At 32.0% G+C, this 26,024-nt stretch overlaps 2 protein-coding genes and 1 long non-coding RNA gene across 4 annotated transcripts; 2 read left to right on the forward strand and 1 right to left on the reverse strand.

Moving 5' to 3' along the window:
• Positions 1-217: 217 nt before the first annotated feature.
• On the forward strand, positions 218-1,288 carry LOC130967798 (uncharacterized). Of its 2 annotated transcripts, none has more exons than XR_009081431.1 (3): positions 218-326; positions 464-537; positions 631-697. XR_009081431.1 is itself a non-coding variant. In XM_057892810.1 (3 exons), exons 1-3 carry the CDS (start codon positions 485-487, stop codon positions 1,077-1,079), a joined length of 309 nt encoding a protein of 102 aa, XP_057748793.1. In that variant the 5' UTR covers positions 226-484; the 3' UTR covers positions 1,080-1,288. The 2 variants fall into 2 exon arrangements, 1 of the variants encoding a protein (XP_057748793.1); XM_057892810.1 differs by adding an exon at positions 892-1,288 and having other exon boundaries at positions 226-537; positions 631-698.
• A 15,799-nt stretch (positions 1,289-17,087) lies between these two features.
• LOC130968165 (uncharacterized) lies at positions 17,088-21,648 on the forward strand. The gene is made up of 4 exons (XR_009081531.1): positions 17,088-17,323; positions 17,420-17,633; positions 18,392-18,506; positions 21,064-21,648. It is a non-coding gene; the product is annotated as an uncharacterized LOC130968165 (long non-coding RNA).
• A 352-nt stretch (positions 21,649-22,000) lies between these two features.
• On the reverse strand, positions 22,001-25,136 carry LOC130968468 (transmembrane 9 superfamily member 12-like). Its single transcript, XM_057893754.1, has 2 exons — positions 25,032-25,136; positions 22,001-24,547 (listed from the first exon to the last, which is right to left on the reverse strand). Exon 2 carries the CDS (start codon positions 24,482-24,484, stop codon positions 22,508-22,510), a length of 1,977 nt encoding a protein of 658 aa, XP_057749737.1. The 5' UTR covers positions 24,485-24,547; positions 25,032-25,136; the 3' UTR covers positions 22,001-22,507.
• Between the last annotated feature and the right edge of the window lie 888 nt (positions 25,137-26,024).

The following is a 26,024-nucleotide window of genomic DNA, read 5'->3' on the forward strand; positions in this document are numbered from 1 at the left end:
TATATAAGCCTCCGACCAAAATTGTTTTTCTCTTAGGTATGTGTTCTTTGAACTCCTCAATTTTCATCAACCATGTGGATAAGGTGCTATTTTAATTGTTCTACATCGTGGCTTAACATTGAAATAGATTCCAATTATTTAATAGCGTTACTGTGTTGAATATATTTGTGCTACTTTTAGTTTATGCTGCGATGTACCGGTGCTACCATCTTGGTTTATGTAGTTTTTCTTAAAGAAATTTGAGTCCTTGAAAATCCATTTTTGCTTGTCCTTGGGAACTTCAGGTCTGATGTATACAACTTTGGAGTAATCTCAACTCAATGCAGGTATTGCTTTCATGCTTATGTAAACCTTGAAAGTATCTTGAAAAAAAGAGATACTCAAACTAGAATGATAGACATCACATGAATTGTGTATCACTTTGGGTGCATATAGATTAATTGTTCGTCTAGGAACATTGCAGGTGATTGGAGCCGTGGGGTTCATGTATCAACGACTTGAAATTCCAAAAGATGTTGATGAGAACTGCTGGCATCGGTGTGCATGCTCATCTCTTTGTTGAACAACTATTTTTATTTCTCATCCAAAAGAAATAGTATTATAACTTACAACTTCATCTGTTTCTACCAGTGATCCAGCTTCCCGTCCAACATTCCGGGAACTACTTGAGAAGCTTAGAGAGCTGCAAATTAAAGACGGTACGCCATTCAGTTCCTTTTTGTACCGGTGCTGCCATCTTGTGACTCTATTACTGCAAATTTATCTTTTTGCAGGAAATGTTCAATCCTTTAATCAACAAAACCAAAGTTTTCTGAATTTGAAGGTGTTGTTACAAAACTAGTCCATGTTCTTATTACTAGCCCATGTTAAACAATGTTTTGACTTTTGTAGAAACACCAAGTGACGATGGCTGGACAGAGGAACTGAATCTCTATATAGTTACTACTGCAGTTTATGGTGGAATGTGCATGGGGGTATTAACTGTGCTTGGAGACTTGATGATGGGTCCATTTGGCACAGGAGCTGAGATCATGCTTTGTGAGTTGGCTCAGGCATTAGAGAAGGAACATGACCTCTGAACTTGGCTTTTAGGAACTAATTTCTTTCTTGATTGGCAACTAGCTTACACTTAGTTTAGTTAGTTACCCTTCTTGTAATAACAATTGATTTCACTAGTTTATGTATTTCGATATTTGGATTTGGTTTGCAGGTTTTGATGCCTATACCGAAGCCAATAGGTTATGCCGGAGCCAATCCTTATAAAAAGTAAGTATTTTCGATTATTATTATTAGGGATCTTGTGTTTTCTGTTTTGTAATAATTAAAATTTTGAAAAATACCGAGAGATTGTATAATTGAGGAGATGTTGGAATTTTATTGATGTATGAACTGAGCTGATGTGAACAATGTGCTAGTGAGTGGACTTAAAAACCTTGTGAACTATGAATATAACGCCATTGATATTGTGCCAAGTTCTCTCTGATTATTTGTTTTAATCTGCACATCATTTCAAGTTGAAAGAGAAAAGTTCTTAATCCCATGGCTTCTTGTGGTAAACTGGAAAAGTACGGAGGTTTCGATGATCGAAGTAAAGCTAGCAATGTGTTTAAGATAGTTCTGATATAGGAACTTATCAAGTTTATCTAATTATTCTAGTTATTAATTGGATCATATGGTTCATGGATAGACAACAACAAAGACTTTTTGAAATAAAAGCTTTTTACTTCAATGTTTCCAAGGTTTATTTTATGGCTAATTCTACGGTGCCATAAATTGTGGTGGCTAAGGCTGACTAGTTGACCAACCAGTAAATATATGACACGTGGCAAATGAGATTATGAATGGCAAGATACTTAATAAACATTGAATCTGTGCAACTTGTGGTAAGTTATCTATTGTTACGTGAGGGTAAAATTGGAAAGTGACACCAAAAATTGAGTGATGATGGCTGGCCGGCTGCTGTTTCTATAGCGATTGTAAGGTCTCATATCGGTTGGGGAGAAGAACGAAACATGTCTTATAAGGGTGTGGATACTTCTTTCTAGTATAACGCATTTTGACGAATGAGTGTGGGGAGCTTCGACCATCATTCCTATCGTCAAAAGCAAAACTGCGATCGCACACTTCCATCCACTACGATGGTCGGCCGTTGCACCTTTTACTGACACACACGTTCTCCACGGAGTTTTACTGTAATTGCTCTTCTCCAGCTCTCCTCACCGCATGTTTTACTTGTATTATAGGGTATACTATTTGTATTATTAGTGGATTGCAATTTAAATTAGTTATTTATCTTGTCTTAAATCTTTATATTAGAGAATTATTTATTATCTTATTTAATATTTAGAATAAATTTGATCTCTATATTTTAAATTTATTTGTCTCGTTATTTAATATTTAGTATAAATTTTATGTTTATATTTAAAAATATATTTGTATTAATTATATGCTATTTTCAAATGGAAAAAACTAAAAAAAAAATTAGTTATTAAAATCGACAATAATGTTGTCGATTTTTAATTTAAAATAGACAAAAAAAAAGAAAATAGACGATGATATTATCGGTAATTTAATAATTAAATCGACAGCTAATTTGTCAATCTTAATAAATTAAATATTGACACCTGCGTCGCCGATTTAAAATAATATTATCAACAGTCTTGAAAAGTATGTAAAAATCTTAATCTTATATTATCAACACAATGTTTGTCGATTTTATTGAAAGCTTATCTATAATTCGAAGGCCGTTGATTTTATTAGATCACGTTTTAAAGTAATGACTATTGTCATCGATTTTACCGTCAATTTTTAATATTATCAACAGTTTTACTGTCGATTTGACCGTCGATTATAATAGTATTTCTTATAATTTTTATATCTAATTGTTTTATAATAAATTTTGTTGGTAATTTATTTATACCACACACATATTACAAATTTTCTGAAGTAAATATAAAATTGTTTCAGAACGAATTTTAAATTTGATACTATAATCCTTAACAATTTTAAATTTTTATTATTATGGAAGTCATTGATAATTACTCCCGTCAAAGGAATTGGTCCCTCTATTGCTTGGGGGTTACTAGTGTACAGATGCAATTCTGTACAGATTTACAGATTTTTGTCTTTTAGTGGCTTTAAAGCGTGTCATAAAAAAGTGTTGTTTAAATGGAAAATGTTGCTTTTGAATTGTTACTTTGGCTCTGATACCAATTTTTATCAATGCAGGTTTTTGAAATATTTTTCTTGGGTTGGATTTGCATTATTAAAATTTTCTATTTCTTTTAACAAATTTTCTATTTCTCTTGATATGCTTTCTATACAATTTTTACAGAATTATTCCACTTCTTCTCTATTTCTTGTGTAAATGTTACTATTCTGTAATCTTACTTCATAATATCTTTTTTGACTTGTCTGAAAATCTAAATCATTTTTTAGTTCTTGTATCGTTTGATTTGCTAAACCAGGCATTTTATACTTGTAATTCTTGTTCAGATTCAATTTGTACTTGTTCTAGGGGTTCAACCTGTAGAGGTTGTATTACTTGAATATTTTGAACATGTATTCTTGATTCAAAAGCTTGTAATGCAATCATATTTTATATGTGAAGATAATGCAATCTTCGAGCACGATAGATTTGTTTATTCTTAATATTTTCTTTTAAATTTTTGACTGATTTTTTAGTTTTAAAACGTTGTATTAATTTTCTTGTTCTAAATATCTTTTTGTTTACCTTCTTGATTTCTGTTTCTAAATCTGAAGATTCAGTTGTCAAATTTCTTATTTTTATAGATATAGCCATTATTCTTGTTTTCATATTCCTTTTAATTATTTTTAAAGAAATAAGACTTTTTTGAAAATCTTTCATATTAGAATTTCTGCATCTTCTGCCATAGCTTCATTGTTATTTTCTAAAGATTCTATTATTTTTTCTAATTCTTCGACTTCTTTTTTCAGATTGTTATAAGATAATACTAAAGTTTTGAAAGCTCTTTGGTTTATTTTAGAAAACTTTAAATATTTCAAATGATTTTCTCTTTCAAAGAGTTCTTGTTTCTTATCTTGATAAGACACGTATATTTCTTCTTTATTTATCGTCATAATTTATTATTTAAAGTTTCATTCAACTTTTCAATTTTTTTTGTTAATTCCTTTATTTCAGAATCTTTTTCTTCAATTTTTAAATGAGATAGACTTAGAGGGCTGTTAATTTTAGATTCTCTTATTCTAAAACTAGATGATGAAAATGAATTTCTTGACGGTTGTTTTAATAACAAAACTGGGCTTTCAATAGCCTTATTTCTTGGAATTTCTGTTTTTACAAACTTTTGAAATAGTTCATCAACATAAATTCTTTCTTTATCTTTGAAGTCTATACTATGATGACTATTTGTCAGCGCATAATTAATTGCATATGTGATAGAAAATGGTTCATCATTTTGTTCCATTAAATCTATCTTATGGAATTTATAAGCCAGACTTAAGGATCTGCCGAGATTTTCGGTTGATAGAGGAATAGCGTATCCAATATGAGCATTGAATTTAACATTTACATTTGCCAAGTTACCATGGATTATTCCAATTATTTGATCTCTAGGATTAGTGATTCTTTTATCACAGATTGCCAGACTTATTGGAGAATTAATTCCTTTCATGTATGTGGATTTAACTAAAACTTGAATGGTACTAATATGAATCCATCCAATTTTAGATCTTTTTTGTTGATCTTTAATTTTTCCAATTTGTTTATTTACATCTTGTTCATTTATCAGAGCTATTTCAAGTTCTCCATTTGCGGATTGTATTTTTATTGGAGTTTCAATCTGAATTTTTCCATAATATATTATATTTTTTCTATTAAAGATTTCTTTTAGAGGATTTTGTTTATTAAAATTATCGTTAGGTTTAAGATCTAATTCCGTTTTTAAAATAGCTTGTTTTTCATTATCAAGTAAAGCAGTTAGCTTATAGTAATCAGATTCTTCAGTTATTTCTATATCTTCTAAATAATTCATAACTTAAAAAGATTGGGATAAAGATGTACCTTTCTGGAGAATAAACTTCTTTATTTATTGCTATTTTACAATGTGTGTTTTGTTCTCCAGAGGGGAGATTTTACAAATTAACTCCAGAGGGGAGTTTCTTAAAATTATTTTTCTAATTGATCAGACTCCAGAATCGCATCAGCTACTTCCTCGTTGCCCTCCTGGCCTGTGAGTACTCTAAGCTTCCTGCTTTCTGATTTCTGATACCTCTAACAAATGACTTAGCACTCTATTTATAATGGTTGGGTCTGATGGACAAATCCCATCCTTACACTTCTTGTGACGTCATTGCATGCGTCACTGAGCACTTAGTTTGCACCAACTACATTATTGGTGCTTTTGTGACGTAAGCTCTTACGTCATTCCATAATAATGTTGATAGATGACTCAGATGTCTCATCCTCTTCTTTTCCCACGTGGGTGGGGTCAACAGCATTGTTGCTTTCTTCAGACATTTCTGAGGTGCACAGCTGGCACCTATGGTCTTCTTTGTCTTTTAGTAAATGGCATAGATTCCTCCTTATCCCTTCAGGAAGCTTTTCCAGTAACCCAGAAAAGTTGTAAAATGCTGATTCAAAATCAACTAGGAGTCTCATTTCTCTTGATTCAATTTGATTTTTCTTACTAGAAACAATTAGAGTGTTTCTGCTTTTGTAATTTATTCTTGTTCTGGATTCTTTGTTTATTTTTTGGGCTCTCTCAAAGACTCTTGCCAATGTGCTGGCCAATCTTCCTTCATCGCTATAAATTGATAGATCTTGAACTTGTTCTATTGGTTGAAAGTCTCCAGGGAAGACTGACATGAAAACTACTTGAAAAGCTGGGATTAAACATTCTCCTTCTTCATTGAAGATTGGCTGACTACTTGTCAATTTTAGGGATATATCCCTTGGTTCTCTTGCATCAATCATATTTTTGAATTTTTTCACTGCATCTATAAAACCTGCAGGAAATTCTTTAATGATATTTAAATTGTCAAAAATTAGGATTGTATCAATTAATCCGTATTGGAAAAATTGATATGTATCAGAGGGTGAAGCCTCTGGAAAGATTACCAGCTTTGTTAGCTGTTCTTTGTTAATGGGATAGTATCCCAATATTGTCTTTTGTCCAGAGTCCAGTTTAGAACTAGATTAAGGGTTTCTCTACAGTTTGATCTGCAGACCCTTTTCTTGTCATTTATTTCGGCCCTTGTGGGAATATTTTTCAGCATTCCTGTTCGGACTTGGACTGGAGTCCTTTGGGCTTGGGCTGGAGCTTTGTCAACTCTTCTTAGAATTTGCTCTGGGTGGAGCACTTCATATTCTCTGAGGGATTCTTTTGCTTCTTCTATTGTCAAGAATCCTCCTTTGTGAATAGTTTTGGGCTGATGGGTGAATGGGGCTGCTTTAGCCCAATCATCGTAAACTCCTTTCATTGGGCCATTATATATGACATAATATTTTTTGTCCTGAGTTGATTTTTTAACTATTTCTGCCAGAGTTTTATTTTCAGGGATTTTTTCAGAAAAAATTGGTTTTGGGTTTTGTGGCTGGTCCACCACGCTTAGCTGGCTGAACTCTGATGGTGTTGCGAGCATTGGTATTGGTGTAGGTAATGTTACTTGCTGGGATACTTTCATGGCTTCCATGGCCTTCTTGATGGATTGAATTTTAGCTCTTAGCTGGTGGCAATGATTGCACCTTTCAAGCTCTTGTTCAAGCTTCTGGATTTCTTGATTCATTGTGTTGACAATGAACTCCATTCTCTTGTCAATGTATCTGCAATAATATTTTTATTTCCTTTAATGTACTCGATTTTTATCGGATATTGTAATAAAAACATTTGCCATCTTACCAGACGACCCTGATTATAATCAGATTGTAAATTATATCTAATAAAACCTGTTAAATAACTTGAGTCTGTTCGTAATGTAAATTCCTTTGGAAGTAGATCAATCCTCCATTTCTTAATAGTTTTTATTGCTGCTAGAGTTTCTTTTTCATGGGTAGTATACCTCTGTTCTGTTGGTGTAAATGTTCCAGAAATATATCTGCATAGTAATTCCTTTGAGGAATGCTTAGAATCTAGTGATTCTTTTCCTTTGTTCAAGCTTTTTTCAGCTTTTTTAGCTTTTAGACAGCCTGACCAGGTTTTGTCTGAAGCATCTGTCTCTACTATTAAATAGTCATCTTCTTTTGGAATATAAAGTTCTGGAAGATTTTTACAAAGTTCTTTAATTTTTTGAATCTGCAGGCTATCCTTTTCTTCCCATTTCCAAATCTTTTTTATACTTATTTTTGAAAACAAGTTTTTAGTATATTCTGTTATATTTTTTAAAAATCCTTGATCAGAAATATAATTTATGCATCCTAAAAATCTTTGTAATTGTTTTCTATCTTCCATTTTATCAGGAAATAAATCTACTTTTTCTAATACATTTGGTTGAAGTTTTAGCTTCCCTTCAGTAGATAGAATTAATCCAAGAAATTCTATTTCTTGTTTTGCTAACTTAGCTTTCTTTTTACTAAGGACTAAACCTTTTTCCTTACATCTTTCTAAGACAATTAGTAACTTTTGAAGATGATCCTCTTTATCTTGTTTTGTAAAAATTAGTATATCATCAATGTAAACTAGAACAAAATCATTTAAATCTTTTAAATTTTCTTCCATAAATCTCTGATAAATACCTGGAGCTTGTTTCAGCCCAAATGGTAGGACATTCCATTCGTAGAGTAATACTCCTGTTGATTCTTTTGTTGGACAAGTAAAGGCAGTTAATTTCTTTGTTTCTTCGTCTAAACGAAGTTGCCAATATCCTGATTTTGCATCAAGCGATGAAAACCAAGTTGCTCCTTTGATTTTCTCTAGGATGGAATCCTTTCTTGGGAGCTTATGAGCATCACCTATAGTTGCTTCATTCATTTTTTTATAATTAATAACCATTCTTCGTTTTCCTCTTTTAATTTCGTTATTGTTTTCAACATAGAAGGCTGGGGCCGCATGAGGACTTTTACTTAGTCTAATAATTCCTTTATCTAAAAGATCCTTACATTCAGATGAAAATTCTTCCTTATCTCTTGCTGAATAAGGGATTCTATTTTGAACATTTATTTCTCTTGTAGGATCTTTTAATTTAATACTTATTAATTCTTTGTTTGTATTTTTAATATCTAAAGGATTTTCAGCACATACTTCATTTAAAAGTTCTTCTATTTTACTTTCAAGGTCATTTTTTGGAATTTTTATCTGGAAGTATAAGTTCAAATAGCATTCTTCTAAAATTGAAAATATTTTGAATTTTAAAATTTCATTTATAGTAGTAGTCGGGATTTTTATTAGTTTTGCCTTTTGATTTAAAGAAGAATCATATGGGGCTTTTAGAACTATATATGTTAATTCTTGGATAAAAGGGTGATATAGTTTTAGGAAATTATTCCCTATAATAAAATCTATTCCAGATTCTAATTTATATATAGATGGAATAATGAATCTGTAATTCTGAATGAAGATTTCAACCATTTCTGCTTTTAAATTGACTTTGTGTATGGATTTATCGGCTATTCTAATTCTTAGTGGATTTTCTAACTTTTTCCAGTTAAGTTTTATATTTGAACTTGCAAAACATTTTGTTGCCCCTGTATCTATGAAGGCATTGATAAATTTTTCTGTAATTTTTACAGTAATAAATGTAGCGCTATTACTCAGTTCCTGAGTTTGTTTCTGAGTCTGTTTCTGAGACATATTCAAAAATATATTTTAGTTCATCATCAGATTCTTCTAAAGGTTCCATAAAACAAGTTTTTGCAACTTCCAGTTGCTTTGTTAGGTCTTTTTTATCCTTCTTTTTTGGACATTCGTTTGCATAATGCCCTTCTTCTTGGCAATACCAACATTTACAGTTTTCCTTTTTATTTGGGCAATAGTTCTTTTGTTTTTTATTGATACTTCTTTCCCTAAAATATCTCTTTTTTCTCCAATTTGGATAATATTTTCTTTTTCTAAAGTAATATTTTCTTTTTCTTTGAATATTTTTGTAAGGATGGTATTTTCGAATATTTTTATTAGAACCATATTTTTGAGGGATTTCCTCATTGTCTTGACAACAAATTCTAATTTTATTATTAAATTTTTTCTGAGTAGCTTCTTGCATACAGCGTTCTTTTATTTCCTCTCTTATAGCAAATGTTGCTCCACCGAAATTATTTTCAATTGTTTTATTATTTATTTCTCTTATAAATCTTCCCATAATAATTTCATTAACAGGATATGGAAGTTTTGTAATATACATGCTAAGATAATGTTTTTTATCTTCTTCTTTTAGTTTATAATAATATATTCTGTATTCACAAATATAGGATTCTATATAACAAAGATCGAATATCTGAATATTGGCCAAATGATTTTTTGCTTCTAAATACTCTTTTTCAGAAATTTCATTTCTATGATCTATGACATTTTTTCCAAAGAATTCTTTATATAAAATTCTCATTATGTGTGCTATTTTATCATAAGCTGTTGTCTTTTCATCTAATTCTTCTATTATTTTATTATCTACTGATAACATATAATTTCTTATAGTTCCTTTTGTGTGGAAACCTATGAAATTCCAGATATCTAATCCAGATAATTCATTTAATTTTGGGTTTGTATAAGCTTCTAATAAAAAGGAGTTCATCCAATCTTCGAAAATTTCTTTTTCGTTCCTTTTGCAATCTAGATCAAGCATTCTTTCTCCTTCTAGTTCTTGAATTTTTGGAATATATTTAGATGGTATTTTAGTATATTTTGAATTTTTGCTTATAAACCCTTTTTTGAAAGCATAATTTTCAAAACCTGTTTCCCATTTAAATTGGGTTTGATTACTATTCCCAGATGTTCCAGCTTCATCCTTTACTTGTACTGGATGTACTGGTTCTTCATCACTTGAATAGTCTAAAACATATTCTTCTCTTTCAGAAATTTCTGGCTCTTCTTTAATCTGAAAACCTTGTTCCATAAGATTGTCTTCTTGAGCCATTTTTAATTGTTTAAAAAGCATTGTAACTTCTTCTAATTTTTCATCAATATTCATAATTTTAGAGGTGGTCTAATCTTTAGATTTGTTGTATCGATTTTATTTTGGACTTCTTCTTTCTTAGGAATATCTTTATGGAAATGTTTATCAAGTATCTGTTCAATTTTTTTTATATTAGGCTCTTCTTTTCTTTATTTTTCTGAAATTTTATAGAAACTAATATCTCTTCAAGCATATCTATTATAGAATTTAATTGTGGATTAAAAGTATGATGAAGATGGGGATAATTATCTCCATGATAACATTTTTTAGAAACTCCGTGTGAAATATAAGTTTTTTCAGGTTTTTGAATTCCTTCAATAAAACTTAAAGTAAAATTAAGATTTTGAGAAAAATCATTTTGTATTGATTTTAAAAATTCAGTATCATTACAATTAACATTAGTTAAAATCATTAGCTTTTGATCTATTAATTGTGATAAATTAGATATTTCTTTTCTTAAATCTTCTAATCTACTAAGATTTTCCATTAGATGACGCTTTTCTTTGTTACACTTTTAAAAATGTGGCTTTATGATAAAAAGTGTGGTTTAAGCAAAAATCTTTAAAATCTGTATGGTTTTTGTCTTCTAGTGATCTGTACCTTAAAATTCTCCCTATTGCTTTCATAAAAATATTTAATGCGCATGTTGAACAAATAAGGTCCTATAAAACAATTAGGCCTCAAAAGAAATTATAAGACGAACTAATCTCTCTTTAACACGACAGAAAAATTCATTCGATTGACATGAGTAATGTTGTGATAAGGATTGTTGTGATAAGGATGAATGATGTGGATGACCATTTTCTATGAGACTTAGTTTACCAAGGGTGATTGTATTTAATCTAGTTTGAAAAAGTTAAGCCTTGCACATGTATAAATAGGGGCATAGGCTGAAGTTTTTATACACACACAAAAGCAATAAAATAATTCTCTCTCTTTTATGTTGCAATACTTCTCTCACTCTCTTTATACTTCTTTATATTTTATGTTTGTTACCTCTTCCTTGTTTATTTATTTAGTTATTTTAAAACACGTTATCAGCACGAAGCTCTAATGAAATTATTAGGAAGATTTCAGGTAACAAATTTTTATTATGTCGAATCTCTTTCTTCTTGAATATAATGCTTTTGATGTATTTAGAAATAATTATTTACCATGGATATTAGATGCTGAAATCTATCTTGATTCAATGGATCTTGAAGATACCATTGAGGCTGAAAATAATACATCCCAGAAGGATATAGCCAAAGCCATAATTCTCTTTCGTCGTCATCTTGAAGTATGATTGAAAAATGAATATCCCACATTAAAAGATCTTGCAGATCTGTGGAAAGACCTTGAAGAAAGGTACAATTATGTGATACTTCCTCAAGCCCGATATGTTAGAGAAAATTTTTTCGACCTTCCATGTCTCGAATGTGCTCCTGCAGCAGCAGTATCGAGAAAAAGAAATTAAAAAGTATTTTGAATTAATTTCTTGCTTTCTTGTTGTTGAATGCAACAATGAGTTACTTTTGATAAATCATGAAGCGCGTCCAGTTGGCGCCGCCCCATTTCCTGAAGTAAATGCGGCAAATTATAAGCCCAGAAGAGGTAAATGGCAAGATTTTGATGACAAGAAAAATTATGGAAGGAAAATGAATTATGTTCACAAGAAAGGATCTCACCAGAAGTGGGATAAAGAAAGAAATAATGGGCAAAGTATATCAATTGAGGATTAATGCTTCCGTTGTGGTGAAAAGGGCCATTGGTCACGTACCTGTCGTACCCCAAGGCACCTAGTTGATCTTTATCAAGCATCTTTGAAAAGGGATGACAAAGAAAAGGAAACAAATTTTGTTTCAAATGATGAAAATTCCACCACTCATTATGATGTATCTAATTTCTTTAAGGATTCTGAAGGAGATATTGGCTATTTGATCAATGATGGAATAATTTGATATATGTATCTGTTTGTTAAGTATTCATGTGAATAATTTTACTGTGCATGTACTTTTACTCATTTTATTATTATTATTATTTGTTTTTGAAGAAAAATGGCAAGGATATATTCTGAAGATATTTGCCTTGCGGATAGTGTAAGTTCGCACACTATTCTTAAAAGTGATATATATTTTACCCATCTTGTGCCAAAAGAAGAGTATGTTAATACTATTATTGGCTCAGGCAATGTGATTGAAGGCTCCGAAAGAGCTATAATTTTGTTTCCTGGAGGAACAAAATTTATAATAAATAATGCACTATTATCTACCAAGTCTCTGAGAAACTTGTTGAGTTTCAAAGATATTCGCCGAAATGGATATCATGTTGAGACAATGAATGAGGAAAATCATGAGTATTTATGTATCACAACTCATGATTCAAATAAGAAAGTTATATTAGAAAAGTTACCCTCACTTTCATCTGGATTGTATTATACCAAGATTAGTGCAATTGAATCACATGCCATTGTAAACCAGAAGTTTACTAGCCCAAATGAATTTATAACTTGGCATAATAGATTGGGTCATCTGGAAACAACCATGATGAGGAGAATTATTGAAAACTCTCATGGACATTCACTAAAGAACCAGAAGATTCTTAAATCTAGTGAATTTTGTTGTGCTGCATGTTCTCAGGGAAAGTTAATTTTAAGGCCATCACCAGTAAAGATTGGATTTGAGTCCCCTGAATTCCTAGAAAGGATTCAAGGTGATATATGTGGACCTATTCATCCACCATGTGGATCTTTTAGATATTTTATGGTCCTAATAGACGCATCTTCGAGATGGTCACATGTGTGCTTATTATATCCTCACAACCTGGCGTTTGCGAGATTACTGGCTCAAATTATTCGATTAAAAGCACAATTTCCAGAAAATTCAATCAAAACAATTCGTCTTGATAATGCTGGTGAATTTACTTCCCAAGCATTTGATGCTTATTGTATGGCTAATGGAATAAGTGTTGAACATCCAGTAGCTTATGTTCACACACAAAATGGGTTAGCAGAATCACTTATTAAATGCCTCCAATTGATTGCTAGATCCTTACTTATGAGAACAAATCTCCCAACTTCGGTTTGGGGACATGCTATTTTACATGCCGCAGCACTTATTCGTTTGAGGCCAACGAGTTACTATCGGTTCTCTCCTATGCAATTAGCTTTTGGCCAGCAGCCAAATGTCTCCCATTTAAGAATATTTTGGTGTGCGATATATGTTCCCATTGCACCACCTAATCGTACCAAAATGGGACCCCAAAGAAAATTGGGGATATATGTTGGATATGATTCTCCCTCTATAGTGAGGTATCTTGAGATACAAACGGGAGATGTATTTAAAGCCTGGTTTGCGGATTGTCATTTTGATGAATCAAAATTTCCAACATTAGGGGGAGAGAATAAGCTTCCTAAAAAGGAACTTAATTGGAATACATCATCGTTGATGCATTTAGATCCTCGATCAGGGCAATGTGAACTAGAAGTTCAAAAGATTATACATTTGCTAAGAATAGCAAATGAATTGCCTGATGCATTTTCCGATACAAAGAGGATAACCAAATCTTATATACCAGCGGAAAATGCCCCAATTCGAATTGATGTCCCAGTAGGACAAGTAGCCACTGAAGCAAATTCACGCCAGAAGCGTGGCAGGGCGGAAAATGCCCCAATTCGAATTGATGTCCCAGTAGGACAAATAGCCACTGAAGCAAATACACGCCAGAAGCGTGGCAGGCCTGTCGGTTCCAAAGATAAAAATCCTCGAAAGAGAAAAGAGGTAAATATTCCTGTTGAAAAAGACATAGTAAAGACACCTGCAGTTGTCTAAAATTCTGATATAATGCCAGAAGACGTTCAGGTACCTGAAAATTGTGAAAATGACGAGATCTCGATAAATTATGTCTTTACAGGAGAGAAATGGGACCGAAATAAGACAATTGTCAATGAAATATTTGCATATAATGTGGCATCAGATATCATGCATGAAAGTAAGGATCTTGAGCCAAGATCAGTCGAAGAATGTCGACAAAGAAATGATTGGCCAAAATGGGAAGCAGCCATGAAGGCTGAATTAGACTCACTTGCAAAACGTGAAGTCTTTGGACCTGTAGTCCGTACACCTGAAGATGTAAAACCTGTTGGATACTGATGGGTATTTGTGAGAAAATGAAATGAGAAAAATGAAGTCGTGCGCTATAAAGCCCGACTTGTGGCACAAGATTTTTCACAAAGGCCCGTTATAGATTATGAAGAAACGTATTCCCCTGTAGTGGATGCGATAACATTGCGTTATTTGGTCAGTTTATCTGCATATCATAAACTGCATATGCATTTAATGAATGTGGTAATAGCCTATTTGTACGGCTCATTAGATCGGGATATCTATATGAAAGTCCCTGAAGGACTAAAGATATCTAAACCATCCAATGAATATTCGCAAGGGTTATACTCAGTCAAATTGCAAAGATCTTTATATGGTCTAAAGCAATCTGAACGAATGTGGTATAATCGTCTTACTGAGTATCTGGCCAAAAACGGATTTAAGAATGATGATATCTGTCCATGCGTTTTCATAAAGAAATCTGCATCTAGGTTCATTATAATTGCTGTGTACGTTGATGATTTAAATATCATTGGAACTCCTGAAGAGATTCCAACAATTATAAAAACTCTAAAAGAAGAGTTTGAGATGAAAGATCTTGGAATGACTAAATTTTGTCTCGGCCTGCAGATCGAGCATACAAAAAATGGGATCTTTATTCATCAAACAACATACACAGATAAGATCCTGAAAATATTTTATATGGATAAGTCACATCCATTAAGTACCCCAATGATCGTAAGATCTTTGGATGTGGAGAAGGATCAATTCCGTCCTAAAGAAGAGAATGAAGATATCCTTGGTCCTGAAGTACCATATCTTAGTGCTATTGGCGCACTAATGTATCTTGCTAATAACACACGACTTGATATATCATTTGCTGTGAATTTACTAGCAAGATATAGTTCCTCTCCAACCAGAAGACATTGGAGTGGAATCAAACAGATTTTTCGATATCTTCATGGAACGGTTGATATGGGATTGTTTTATCCCTATGGATCCAAGTCACAATTAGTTGGCTATGCAGATGCTGGATATTTATCTGATCCACATAAAGGGAGATCTCAAACAGGATACCTATTCACATATGGTGGTACAGCTATATCATGGAGGTCCACGAAACAGACGATTGCAGCAACATCCTCTAATCATGCTGAAATACTAGCGATACATGAAGCTAGTCGCGAGTGTTTTTGGCTGAGGAGTGTGATCCAATATATTCTGTCATCATGTGGACTGATTGATCAGAAGATAGCTCCAACTGTCCTGTTTGAAGATAATAGAGCATGTATTGCTCAACTTAAAGGCGGATATATCAAAGGTGATAGAACAAAGCATATTTCTCCCAAATTTTTCTTCACTCATGATCTTCAAAATTAAGGGACAATTGATGTCTAACAGATCCGCTCAAGTGACAATCTGGCAGATTTGTTCACAAAGTCACTCCCAAAATCTTCTTTTGAAAGATTGGTACATGAGATTGGGATGCGCCGATTTCATGACATTAAATGATGTTGGCAAGAGGGGGAGACTGTACTCTTTTTTCCTTAGTCAGGTTTTTTCCCACTGGGTTTTTCTTGACAAGGTTTTTAATGAGGCAGTCCCCATCACAAAGGATATTGTACTCTTTTTCCTTCACTAAAGTTTTTTTCCCATTGGGTTTTCTTTAGTAAGGTTTTAACGAGGCAATAATCCTAAATGGTCATCCAAGGGGGAGTGTTGTGATAAGGATTGTTGTGATAAGGATGAATGATGTGGATGACCATTTTCTATGAGACTTAGTTTACCAAGGGTGATTGTATTTAATCTAGTTTGAAAAAGTTAAGCCTTGCACATGTATAAATAGGGGCATAGGCTGAAGTTTTTATACACACACAAAAGCAATAAAATAATTCTCTCTCTTTTATGTTGCAATACTTCTCTCACTCTCTTTATACTTCTTTATATTTTATGTTTGTTACCTCTTCCTTATTTATTTATTTAGTTATTTTAAAACAAGTAATAGTTTAATCGCTGATTATTTTGATGAATAATTATATTTTTTTGTGTCTGATGAATAATTAAAGCTTATATTCATAGTTGTTAGACACATAAAAGTATACAAAATTAATAATATTATTTTTAATTATCTATGTGAAGAGAATTTTGCTTAATAAAATATAATAAATGGAATTAAATTAGTAAGATAAAAAATATTAAAAATTTAAATTTGTGAAAAAAAAACTTGATTTTAAAAAAGAGAATAGTATATATAATCAATCTAGCATTAATCTTATAATTTTATACACTAAATTATCTTATTCTATAAAAAATAAAAATCTATCTATTATAATATATAAAAGAAGAGTTCAAAGTAGTGTTACAGTGAATGAATGACACATAAACTTTTAAATTTCTTATGAAATTGTCATGTCATCCATTGCAATAACATAAAAAAAATATATCTATCTTAGAACTAGATTTATATTACCCTAAAAAATAACATATATACAATCAACCTAGCATTAATCTTATAATTTTACACACTAAATTATCTTATTTTACAAAAAAAAGAATATAAAAAATGTTAATTCATATAATTATCTAAATTCTAATATTGCATATCATATTTGGAGAATGAATTTTATTTTATGAAAATTTATTTATTTATTTATCTATCAATTTATGTATAATATATTAAAAAAATAAATAATGACACAATGAACTCTCGATTATTAGATAACTTCTAATATTGCTAGATAAATATTTTAGAAAACTTGTTTTTTTTATATTTTTTCTATTATTAGATAATCACTTTTTATTATTAGATAATCACTTTTTATTCTTCTTATGTAGTGTTTTTTAATCAAAAGAATGATTTTATTGATTTATTGAAATAAACGGTCCAGAATAGAACAACAATAAGAGAAGGTGGTTCCATTAATTATACTGATCGACATGAAATAAAATTAACTTTAAGAACTCCTCCATTAGCTTCTTGGCTGCATTGACAACTTCAGCGCATGGGGTCGTTTTATGCTCGACGACTTGCAAGTTATGCGCTAACCAAATTTTTCACAAAGTGATTGCAGCAAGGCTCCGTCGCCGTTTTCCTTAGTTTCCACCACATCGAGCTATTATCTCCCTCCACCATTTCCATAACACTGTAGTATTTTTAGGTAAGCCAAAATTATCAATTTCGCTCCATACTTGTTCAACCTGAGGACAATGAATTAAACAATGAATAATTGATTCTGGTTCATTTATGCATCTAGGACACTGAAGATTCACATTGTAAAATATGGACTGCAGCTTGAGCTTAACAGGGAGTCCTCTGTGAATTGCTTTCCACAAGAATACCTTCATCTTTGTTGGGGAATGTAAGGACCAGATCGATTGCCACACATCGTTTTGCTTGAAGACCTTCGGAAAGAACTCTATTAGCGAATGAAAAAATTAGAATGCAATTCGGTAAACTGAGTTCACTTTGTAAGTATCACTTCTGATCTTTGCCCAAATCAGTTTATCTTTTTGTTTTGTTCTTTGAGTCCGAAGAATCTATTGAACTATATTGGGGGAAAAACTATCGTTAATAAGCTGTATATTCCAATTACCATCTGCAGTAATTGGTTCACTCAGTATAGGTTATGATTAGGATTAATTAATTGGGATCTCTGAATCTTTTCTCTGTTATCACCCCAACTCTCTTCAAAGATGGGGATCATACTGCCACTTTCCACTTGCCATTTTACACCTTTTTCAATAACTTTTTTGTCTTCTAACATACTTCTCCAGGCTCAGGATGGGTTGTTACCTGACAGGGCTTTCAGGAAATTGGAAAAGAAAAAATATCTACTTTTAAAGACCTTGTAAATCAGAGAATTTGTCCTAGAGAGTAACTGCCAGCCTTGTTTGCCTAGTATAGCGAAGTTGAAAGCTTTGAGGTCATTGAATCCTAATCTGCATGCCTTTTGTCTCGACATACAGTGTCCCAACTCAGCCATTGCAACTTCTTTTCATTATCCCTTTCACCCCATCAAACTAGCATCATCTTCTTTTGAATATTCTCTAGGAGAGATTCCAGTATCTTAAAGAAGTTTAATGTGTAAATAAGAATTGCAGTCTCCACTGCCTTCATCAGCACTTTTCTCACTGACAATAGTAATCTCTTCCATAAGCTCAATTTCTTTGCAGCCTTATCTTCTATGTATGTAAACATTTCCATTTTGATCTTGACATAATTATAGGTAGATCCAGGTATTTATCTTGGATTCCAACGTGTGGAACCTGAAGGAGTTGTGAAAGCTTAGTACGGATCTGCTGAGGAGTATTTTGACTGAAAAAGACTGAAGACTTGTTCAGGTTAACAATCTGACCGCTTATTCTGCTGTAGTCTTGTAGGATTTGCATTAAACTCTGGCATGTCTGAGCATTTATTTTACTAAAGAGGATAGAGTTGTCTACGAAAAAGAGATGACTGACTGAAGACTTGTTCAGGCTAACAATCTGACTGCTTACTCTATTGTAGTCTTATAGGATTTGCATTAAGCTCTGGCATGTATGAGCATTTGCTTTACTAAAGATGATAAAATCGTCTGCAAAAAAGAGATGATTGATTGTAGGACACTTCTGGTTTAATTTAAGTTCAGAAAATTGTTGTCTCAGTTCTTCTTTGTGCAACAGATGAGATAAACTCTCTGCACAGACTAGAAATAGATAGGGAAAAAGAGGAGCTCCTTGTTGGAGTCCCCTTGTTGGCTTAAACAAGCTAAGAGAGTGTCCTTCCACAGTAACAGAATAAGAGACCGTCGTAACACATTCCTTCATCCAGTCAATCCATTTTTCTGCAAAAACCCAGCCTCTTCATAACCTCCCACACAAAACTCCATTCAATCCAGTTATAGGCCTTGTTCATATCAAATTTAAGAGCTAAGTCATACTCAACATACTTCTTAGTCTTCAAATAATGCATGTATTCATGGGATATTAAAATGTTATCATTAATTAACCGCCCCTTGATAAATGCATTTTGGTTACCACTAATTACTTTATCTATCACTTCTTGCATTCTATACACCAGAATTTTGGCTATTATTTTGTAGTGTTTGCCCTTTCTTTTTAATTTTTTTTTACTCTTTACTTTATGTAAGTTACTCCATGTCTTTAATAGTAATGTGATTCCTCTTCAATAGATATAAATACATTAATAAAATTGAATTCGTTCTCTCTTTTTATTCTTACTTCTATTCATGTTTATTATATAAATTCACATCACTTTATATATGTTTTTTACCTCCTCTTACTTAATCTTATGTCTCTACTATTTTTTCTCTATCCTTACTAATGTTTTGTACAATTATTTGAAAATTTTAGTTGATGACTATGGTTTTATATTTTAATTTGCTAAACAATTTGTTCACTATGTGTTAGATGATGAACTCCTAAAATACTATGATGTACGATGTTTTTACAATATTTAAGTTTTTTATTTTTGATCTAATTGTGTTTATTAATTATATATTATCTTTATTATTTATATAATATTTTTTTTAATAATTTATATTTTTTAATATTATTCAATTGTAATAATAATGTTAAAAATACATAATGTCATGAACTCATGATTCATGAAAAAATGGATGTTATTTTTATTATTGAAACATTATATTCATCTTTTCATTACATATAATAACTTCATTCTTGCACTATAGTATTCAAGTTTGTTATAAATATATATTAAATAATAAGCTCCTTCAAACACTAAAACGTATAATAACTTCAGAATTTTATTTAGATTTAACATTAATTTTTATATAAGTTTTTTATTTAATAGTTTTTGAATATATAAATTAATTCATTTTAATTCTGCACAACACGAAGATTTAAATATAGTTACATGAATATATGACATGTGAAATGATATATGACAATAGCATATCATATGTTATCAATAACATATCAATCAATTATTTTGTAAAATCTCGCATTAATCTGTTATGTTATTATGTTATATGGCACTCAATATAACATATGATTATCTAATTAATAAAAAAAATTCATTTAATACTATTATATTTTTAGAATTAATTCGTGACGTCTAATTTTTTAAAGACTAAATTTTACTAGACTATTTTAACTATGAAAAATAATTGAGAATCTTATTTTACCCTCTTACTAATCTTCCAAACTTTTAAATAAAGAAAATTTTGATTTTTTTGATTTTTTTTTTATGTTTTAAAAAATAACATATATATTTAAATTTGTTTTTTTTTAAGTATTAGCAGAATGAATTAAGACTCTTAATCATCATTATTGTTTGACTGTTAAATTATATTTGTTCATATAAATACAACAGATGTTAACCATGGTCGTTGAACAAGTTAATTGTATTCTTGCTTTCCCATATTGTGTTAATTCTTAATTGATTTCAAGAGTTCTTAATTGTGGAGTAAAGATGTCATATTAAAATTATGAGTAATTCTCCACGTACAAATGATTTTCCATACAAGTCATACAAGTCATTTATAAACACGCTGTTTCACGTTTTTTTTTGTGCCTCTTTTTTTTCTTCTTCTTTCTCCGTGCTTCCTCTTCCTCTTCCTCTTCCTCTTCCTCTTCTTCTTCTTCTTCTTTCTCTGTGTCTCTTTTTCTTCTCTTTCTCCCTCTTCTCTTATTGAAATTTCTTCTCCTCTTTTCGTTTTCTCTTTCTCCTTCATCAAAATCACCAGAAAAAACGAAGAAACATTATTCAAGGTACGTTTCTTGCCTTCTCTTTCTCCTTCTTCTTCTTCTTGCTACACGTTCTTCTTCCTATTCCTGTTTTTCTTCTTCATTTACGTGCTTTTCTCTTTGTTTTCTTTCTTCGTTATTCTCGGTTTCTATTGTTTTTTGATATCAAACTCTGAAATCGTTTTTGAAGAAGAAGAAGCAGCAGCAGAAGATGAGGAGAAAAAAAAGAAAGAGTTCTGAATTATGCATAAGGTGTACTTCAACGAATTTTGAGTGCATTTCTTAAATTCTTTGGGTGTATTTTTTGTAATCCTTTGGGTGTATTTCTATAATTCTTTGGGTGTATTGATTTCAAGAAGAAATATACTGTCTCTCCCTATATTGGGTGTATTTCTTAAATCCTTTGGGTGTATTTCTGTAATCCTTTGGATATATTTCTATAATCGTTTAGTTTATTTCTGTAACTGTTTGGGTGTATTTCTGTAATTCTTTGGATGTATTTCTATAATCGTTTGGGTGTATTTTTGTAATCGTTTGGGTGTATTTCTGAAGTGCCATCATCTTCAAAACAATTTCAAAACTTGATTTCAGAAACCATGAAAATCGAAAAAAACAGAAGGAGATCGAAGGCAAAGAGAGAACGCTTTTCTTCTTCTGTAACGCATGTGTTAGGCCCAACTTCTTCTTCTTCTGTAACACGCGTGTTAGGCTCAACTTGTAAGACTTGTAAACAAAAATGACTTGTATGTGTAGCACTCCTCTAAAATTATTTCAATAATTGCATTTTTATATAATTAATATAAAAATAATAATATCATATTTGGAATTTTTAGCTAATTGTATGAAGAATGTTACTTTATTTGATATTTAGGAGGTTGGGGTCAATTTGCTCAAGTCATAGACATTCTGAAACGATTATTTTCTGCTTATAGTTATAACTATAAGCTTTAAATTACCATAAAGGAAATATTAGTTATTTTATAACTTAGAATTATCAGCGTATGAGGTATGATCATCCATTTAAGCCTTCATCTCTTAGATAGCCTTCATCGGATGAAATGACGAATTCAGTTGTTTAATGAAAAGTTATTTGTTCATAATAATAATAATAATAATAATAATAATAATAATAATAATAATAAATTTCAACATTGATTAAAAAAATTTCTAAATTGCAGTACTTTTTTGTTAAAAGTAAATATCCCTTCCAAAATATAATGTCACTTTCCCTATGCTGAATCAAAAGAAAATAATATTAAACAGCCTAAGGCAGAATGAACAGAAAATCACAATGAAATCTGGCACAGCATCCATCTCATAAACTATCTTCAGTATTGACGCGGGATGATAGTCTCAGGCTCTCAGCAGTTACAAATTCCTGAATCGGCTTAACCGAAGTACATGAAACATAATGTGTTCCAAGTTCCAACACTCAATGAATACATGAATGAACAAAATCACTTAAGGACACCGGTATAAGGGAGCAAACTTCAGATATTAGAATATATTATGTAAGAATGCAATCAAGTAAGCATATATTGCCCCCCAACTCATCTGCAATCATCCCTACAAAATGAACTCAACAGTATAACGACTGATCTTTCGCGTGGTAGATGGAGATTGCGGAAATAACCTCAATCTATCTTTACGGACGAGAACAAGTAATGCACAAAGTAGAATGACATAAGGAAGCCAATGGTCCCGGTGGCCAACATAATCGCCACCGCCATGAGTAGTGAATAGCCAAGGTAAAGTGTAGCTGAGACTGGTCCGCTCAAACTCTGCAGGTCAAAAACCAAGTAGTTAATTGAGTACAAGAAGACATATAGTGAAACAGAACCCGAAGCAAAGAATGCCTTCCACCACCACTGCCAATCTTCCACACACAGGTGCATATAGGTGAGGACAACCGATACTTCTGCACACACGATAACCAGCAGTAGAAGAACAACCAGCAGGAAACCAAATACATAATAGAACCTCCCAAGCCAGATACTGGAAAGGATAAAGAAAAGCTCAATAAAGAGGGTTCCAAATGGAAGAGTTCCGGCACCAAGAACCAGAAGCCATGATGGATATTTACGGGCGGGAATTTCCCTTGGAATTTGATTAGTACGCACAGGATATTCGATTGCCTCTGCTCTTGTCCCCATAAATCCTCCAATCATGGTAAGTGGTACTGAAATACAGAACCAAAGAAAGAACAGCTCAAAATACAACGAAATGGGAATCGCACCAGTACTGCTGCTCCCCCACAAAATAAAATTCAGTACTGTAAGAATGATGAAAGCAATTCCGGGAAAGAAACAAGCTGCAGACCAGGAAACAGATCTCCATCCTTCCGAGGTTCCCTTAATGGTCCTCCAGAGCCGAACACTAACATACCCAGCAGCAATCCCAAGGATAAGAAATAAAACAATCATTCCTGTTAGTAACATACCGCGGGAGGCTGGTGACATAAAACCAAGGGCTGCAAAAACAATGGTCACACCACCCATTCCAAGAATTTGAACTCCATCTCCAACCATGACACACAGAAGCTTTGAGCAATTAGGCTCCCTGAAAACATCTCCCACAACAAGTTTCCATCCCGAGAGCTCCTCATTCATCTGAGCTTGTGCCTCTTTATCAAGTTCCTCATACCTTGTCAAGTCCCTTCGCACAGTCCTCAAGAAAATAACAAAGACAATACCAGCAAGGAAAAAGATAACCATAAGCGAATTCATGATTGAAAACCAATGAACTCTGGAACCTTCCATCTTCAAGTAAGCATCCCAACGGGACGGCCATCTTATATCACTTTTCACGAATTCAACCTCATATGTGAATGATATCCTTTCTTGCTCTCTTATTACTTGATACTTTTCAAGCTCACTTGGGCAGGTTATAGGATTGGTATTATCATACATGTGGAGTTTTGTCATGACATCAGGATCATACTTAATACTGCAAGGGGAAACCTGAAAGCCAACTATTTCATATCCAGATGCTTTCTTCTTCTCAGATTCGGAAATAACCCCCAATCCTTCCTCTCCGGTCCCTATAATCTCAGCATTGCTTCCTTCATATTCATGAACCAAAATTGTAAACTTCAGGTGGTTGATGATGTAGTCATCATTGCTACCAGGGGGTGTATACCCAACGGGGAACCCTGTCCACTGGATCTTAACCCCATTTTGAACAGCAAACCGCATAACCGGGAGGTTATCAAGGATCATATTCACTTGGTACAGATCCCGAGTTCTCTGTTTAAGTAGCTTAACCTCATGCTCATTCAGAGGGGTTGTTGTACAGAGGTAGATTGTCTCATTAACATTCATTTGGAACCGGTAGGGCGAGTTATCAATCTGATCCCCCATAAGGAGCTCTCCGAGATTCTCAGCACTCTTCTTTATGCCGCCAAGCGGCTTGCAGTATGGAAGGCTGTAGTAGCTGAATGGAAGCTCAGTTTCAATCGAGGTCAGCGAATTCACTTTGGCGTATATTTTATCTCCATTTACATATGTGTGCATGTAACTTCCAGGCAGATAGAAACCATTGCTAAGCTGAGCAGCAAAGACAACCATTGAAACGAAAACCCAGCAGATCAACGGCTTTCTTACAAACCCCATTTCCTTCAACCCTTTTTCCGTGAATCTATGCTAACTCGAACACTGATGTGTCCGAATTCCAATCTACAAAATAAGGCATAGCGGTTTCAACACTAAAACCCAAAGGTTTTGAAATCTGATCAATTACGAAAAAGCCAGAACCAGATCGCAAAAGTAAACTATTGGTTCTACTGCATCTCATAATTTACTATCATAAACGAAGTCGAGAAAGGGGAACAATAACATTCACTCATGAATGTCAACAGTATAGCATAAATAGTAAGTTCAAAATAATTAAATAAATAAAAGATAATTAAAAAAAGAAAGAAAACTACTTAACACAGACAAACAAGAAATTGAATCGAAAAGACTGCCACACGGATCGAAAATTTCTTGAAATGAAAAGCTAAATAAGTAACTGAAACAAGAAAAGGACTCAAAAATTGAACGGGGAACTAGAACGCAAACGAAGAAGTCAAGATACGGCGTCGTTTGCTGGTAAGAGCTGCAATTGCAAAAGCAAAAGTAGATAAGAGTATGAGAGTGAAGGAAAGGGGCGAAAACTCACCTTCGAATCTGACGATGAAGCGATCTGAACTCAACGCACCAGATCGTTCTGGTGTAGAAAGTATTCGATATTCGGTTTGCGTTGCTCCGTACCTCACTATATGAGACCGCTACCTTAAATTACATTTTCAACCCTTCAGATCTTAGTCAATTGCACTTTGTAATTTCGTTTCCGCATTTTAATTTTACATATTCTTTTTGGGTAAATTACAGTAAAAAATAATTTTAAAAGATACGAACTATCAATAAATTTTAAAAAAACAAAAACGTGATAAAAATAATTAAATATTAAAAATATATTTTAATACAATTTTAAAAATTAATTTTTGATATAATTTTTTTAAACATTATTAAAAAAATATCATTATAATTTAAAAATTTTATATCAAGTGAAATTTTTTTTTTAAAAATTATCGCAAATGACTAAGTCTTTTTTTTGAAAATAAAAAATATATGTACATTTTTTAAATAGTTATGTAAATATTGTCACAAAAATTTAGATCTAATAAAGTCATTTATAAAATATAAAAAAATTTATTATTTATAAAAAATATAATATTTATTAGTTATTTTTATTTTATTTTTAAATAATTCAATAATTTATTTATCATTTGTATTTTTAAGAGTTATTTTTATCAACAGTATAAACTTTCAGGTACTATTTCAATAATCTATCCTACTTCTTTATTATGGTGTATGTCCATCCGATCATTTGTATATAATTAGAATGACAATAAAGATTCGTAAATATAGTCATATGAGTATCTGTAGAAATATTTAAAGATGGGTATGAGGGTAAAAAGCAATCGAGGAGAATGGAGAGAGGGATGGGAATAGAATAAAGATTTTTTTATATATATAAAACATTTTGAAGGATGGAATTCTATTTTCTATCTCGTGGAGATTCTGCTCCAAATATATAAAAGAAGAAAATTGTCACGCAATATATAACGACCAAATTTTTAACACGCTATGACCAATGCTAGTCATCTGG

Source organism: Arachis stenosperma, chromosome 3 (genome assembly GCF_014773155.1).
Source record: "Arachis stenosperma cultivar V10309 chromosome 3, arast.V10309.gnm1.PFL2, whole genome shotgun sequence".
NCBI classification, from domain to species: Eukaryota; Viridiplantae; Streptophyta; class Magnoliopsida; order Fabales; family Fabaceae; genus Arachis; species Arachis stenosperma.

Bases quoted from the DNA above. Each gene is read 5' to 3' on its own strand.
- LOC130968468 (XM_057893754.1), bottom strand. From the start codon at position 24,484: ATGGGGTTTGTAAGAAAGCCGTTGATCTGCTGGGTTTTCGTTTCAATG.
- LOC130967798 (XM_057892810.1), top strand. From the start codon at position 485: ATGTATCAACGACTTGAAATTCCAAAAGATGTTGATGAGAACTGCTGG. The intron at 538-630 runs GTGTGCATGCTC...TGTTTCTACCAG, and splicing joins GATGAGAACTGCTGGCATCG to TGATCCAGCTTCCCGTCCAA. The intron at 699-891 runs GTACGCCATTCA...TGACTTTTGTAG, and splicing joins AGAGCTGCAAATTAAAGACG to AAACACCAAGTGACGATGGC.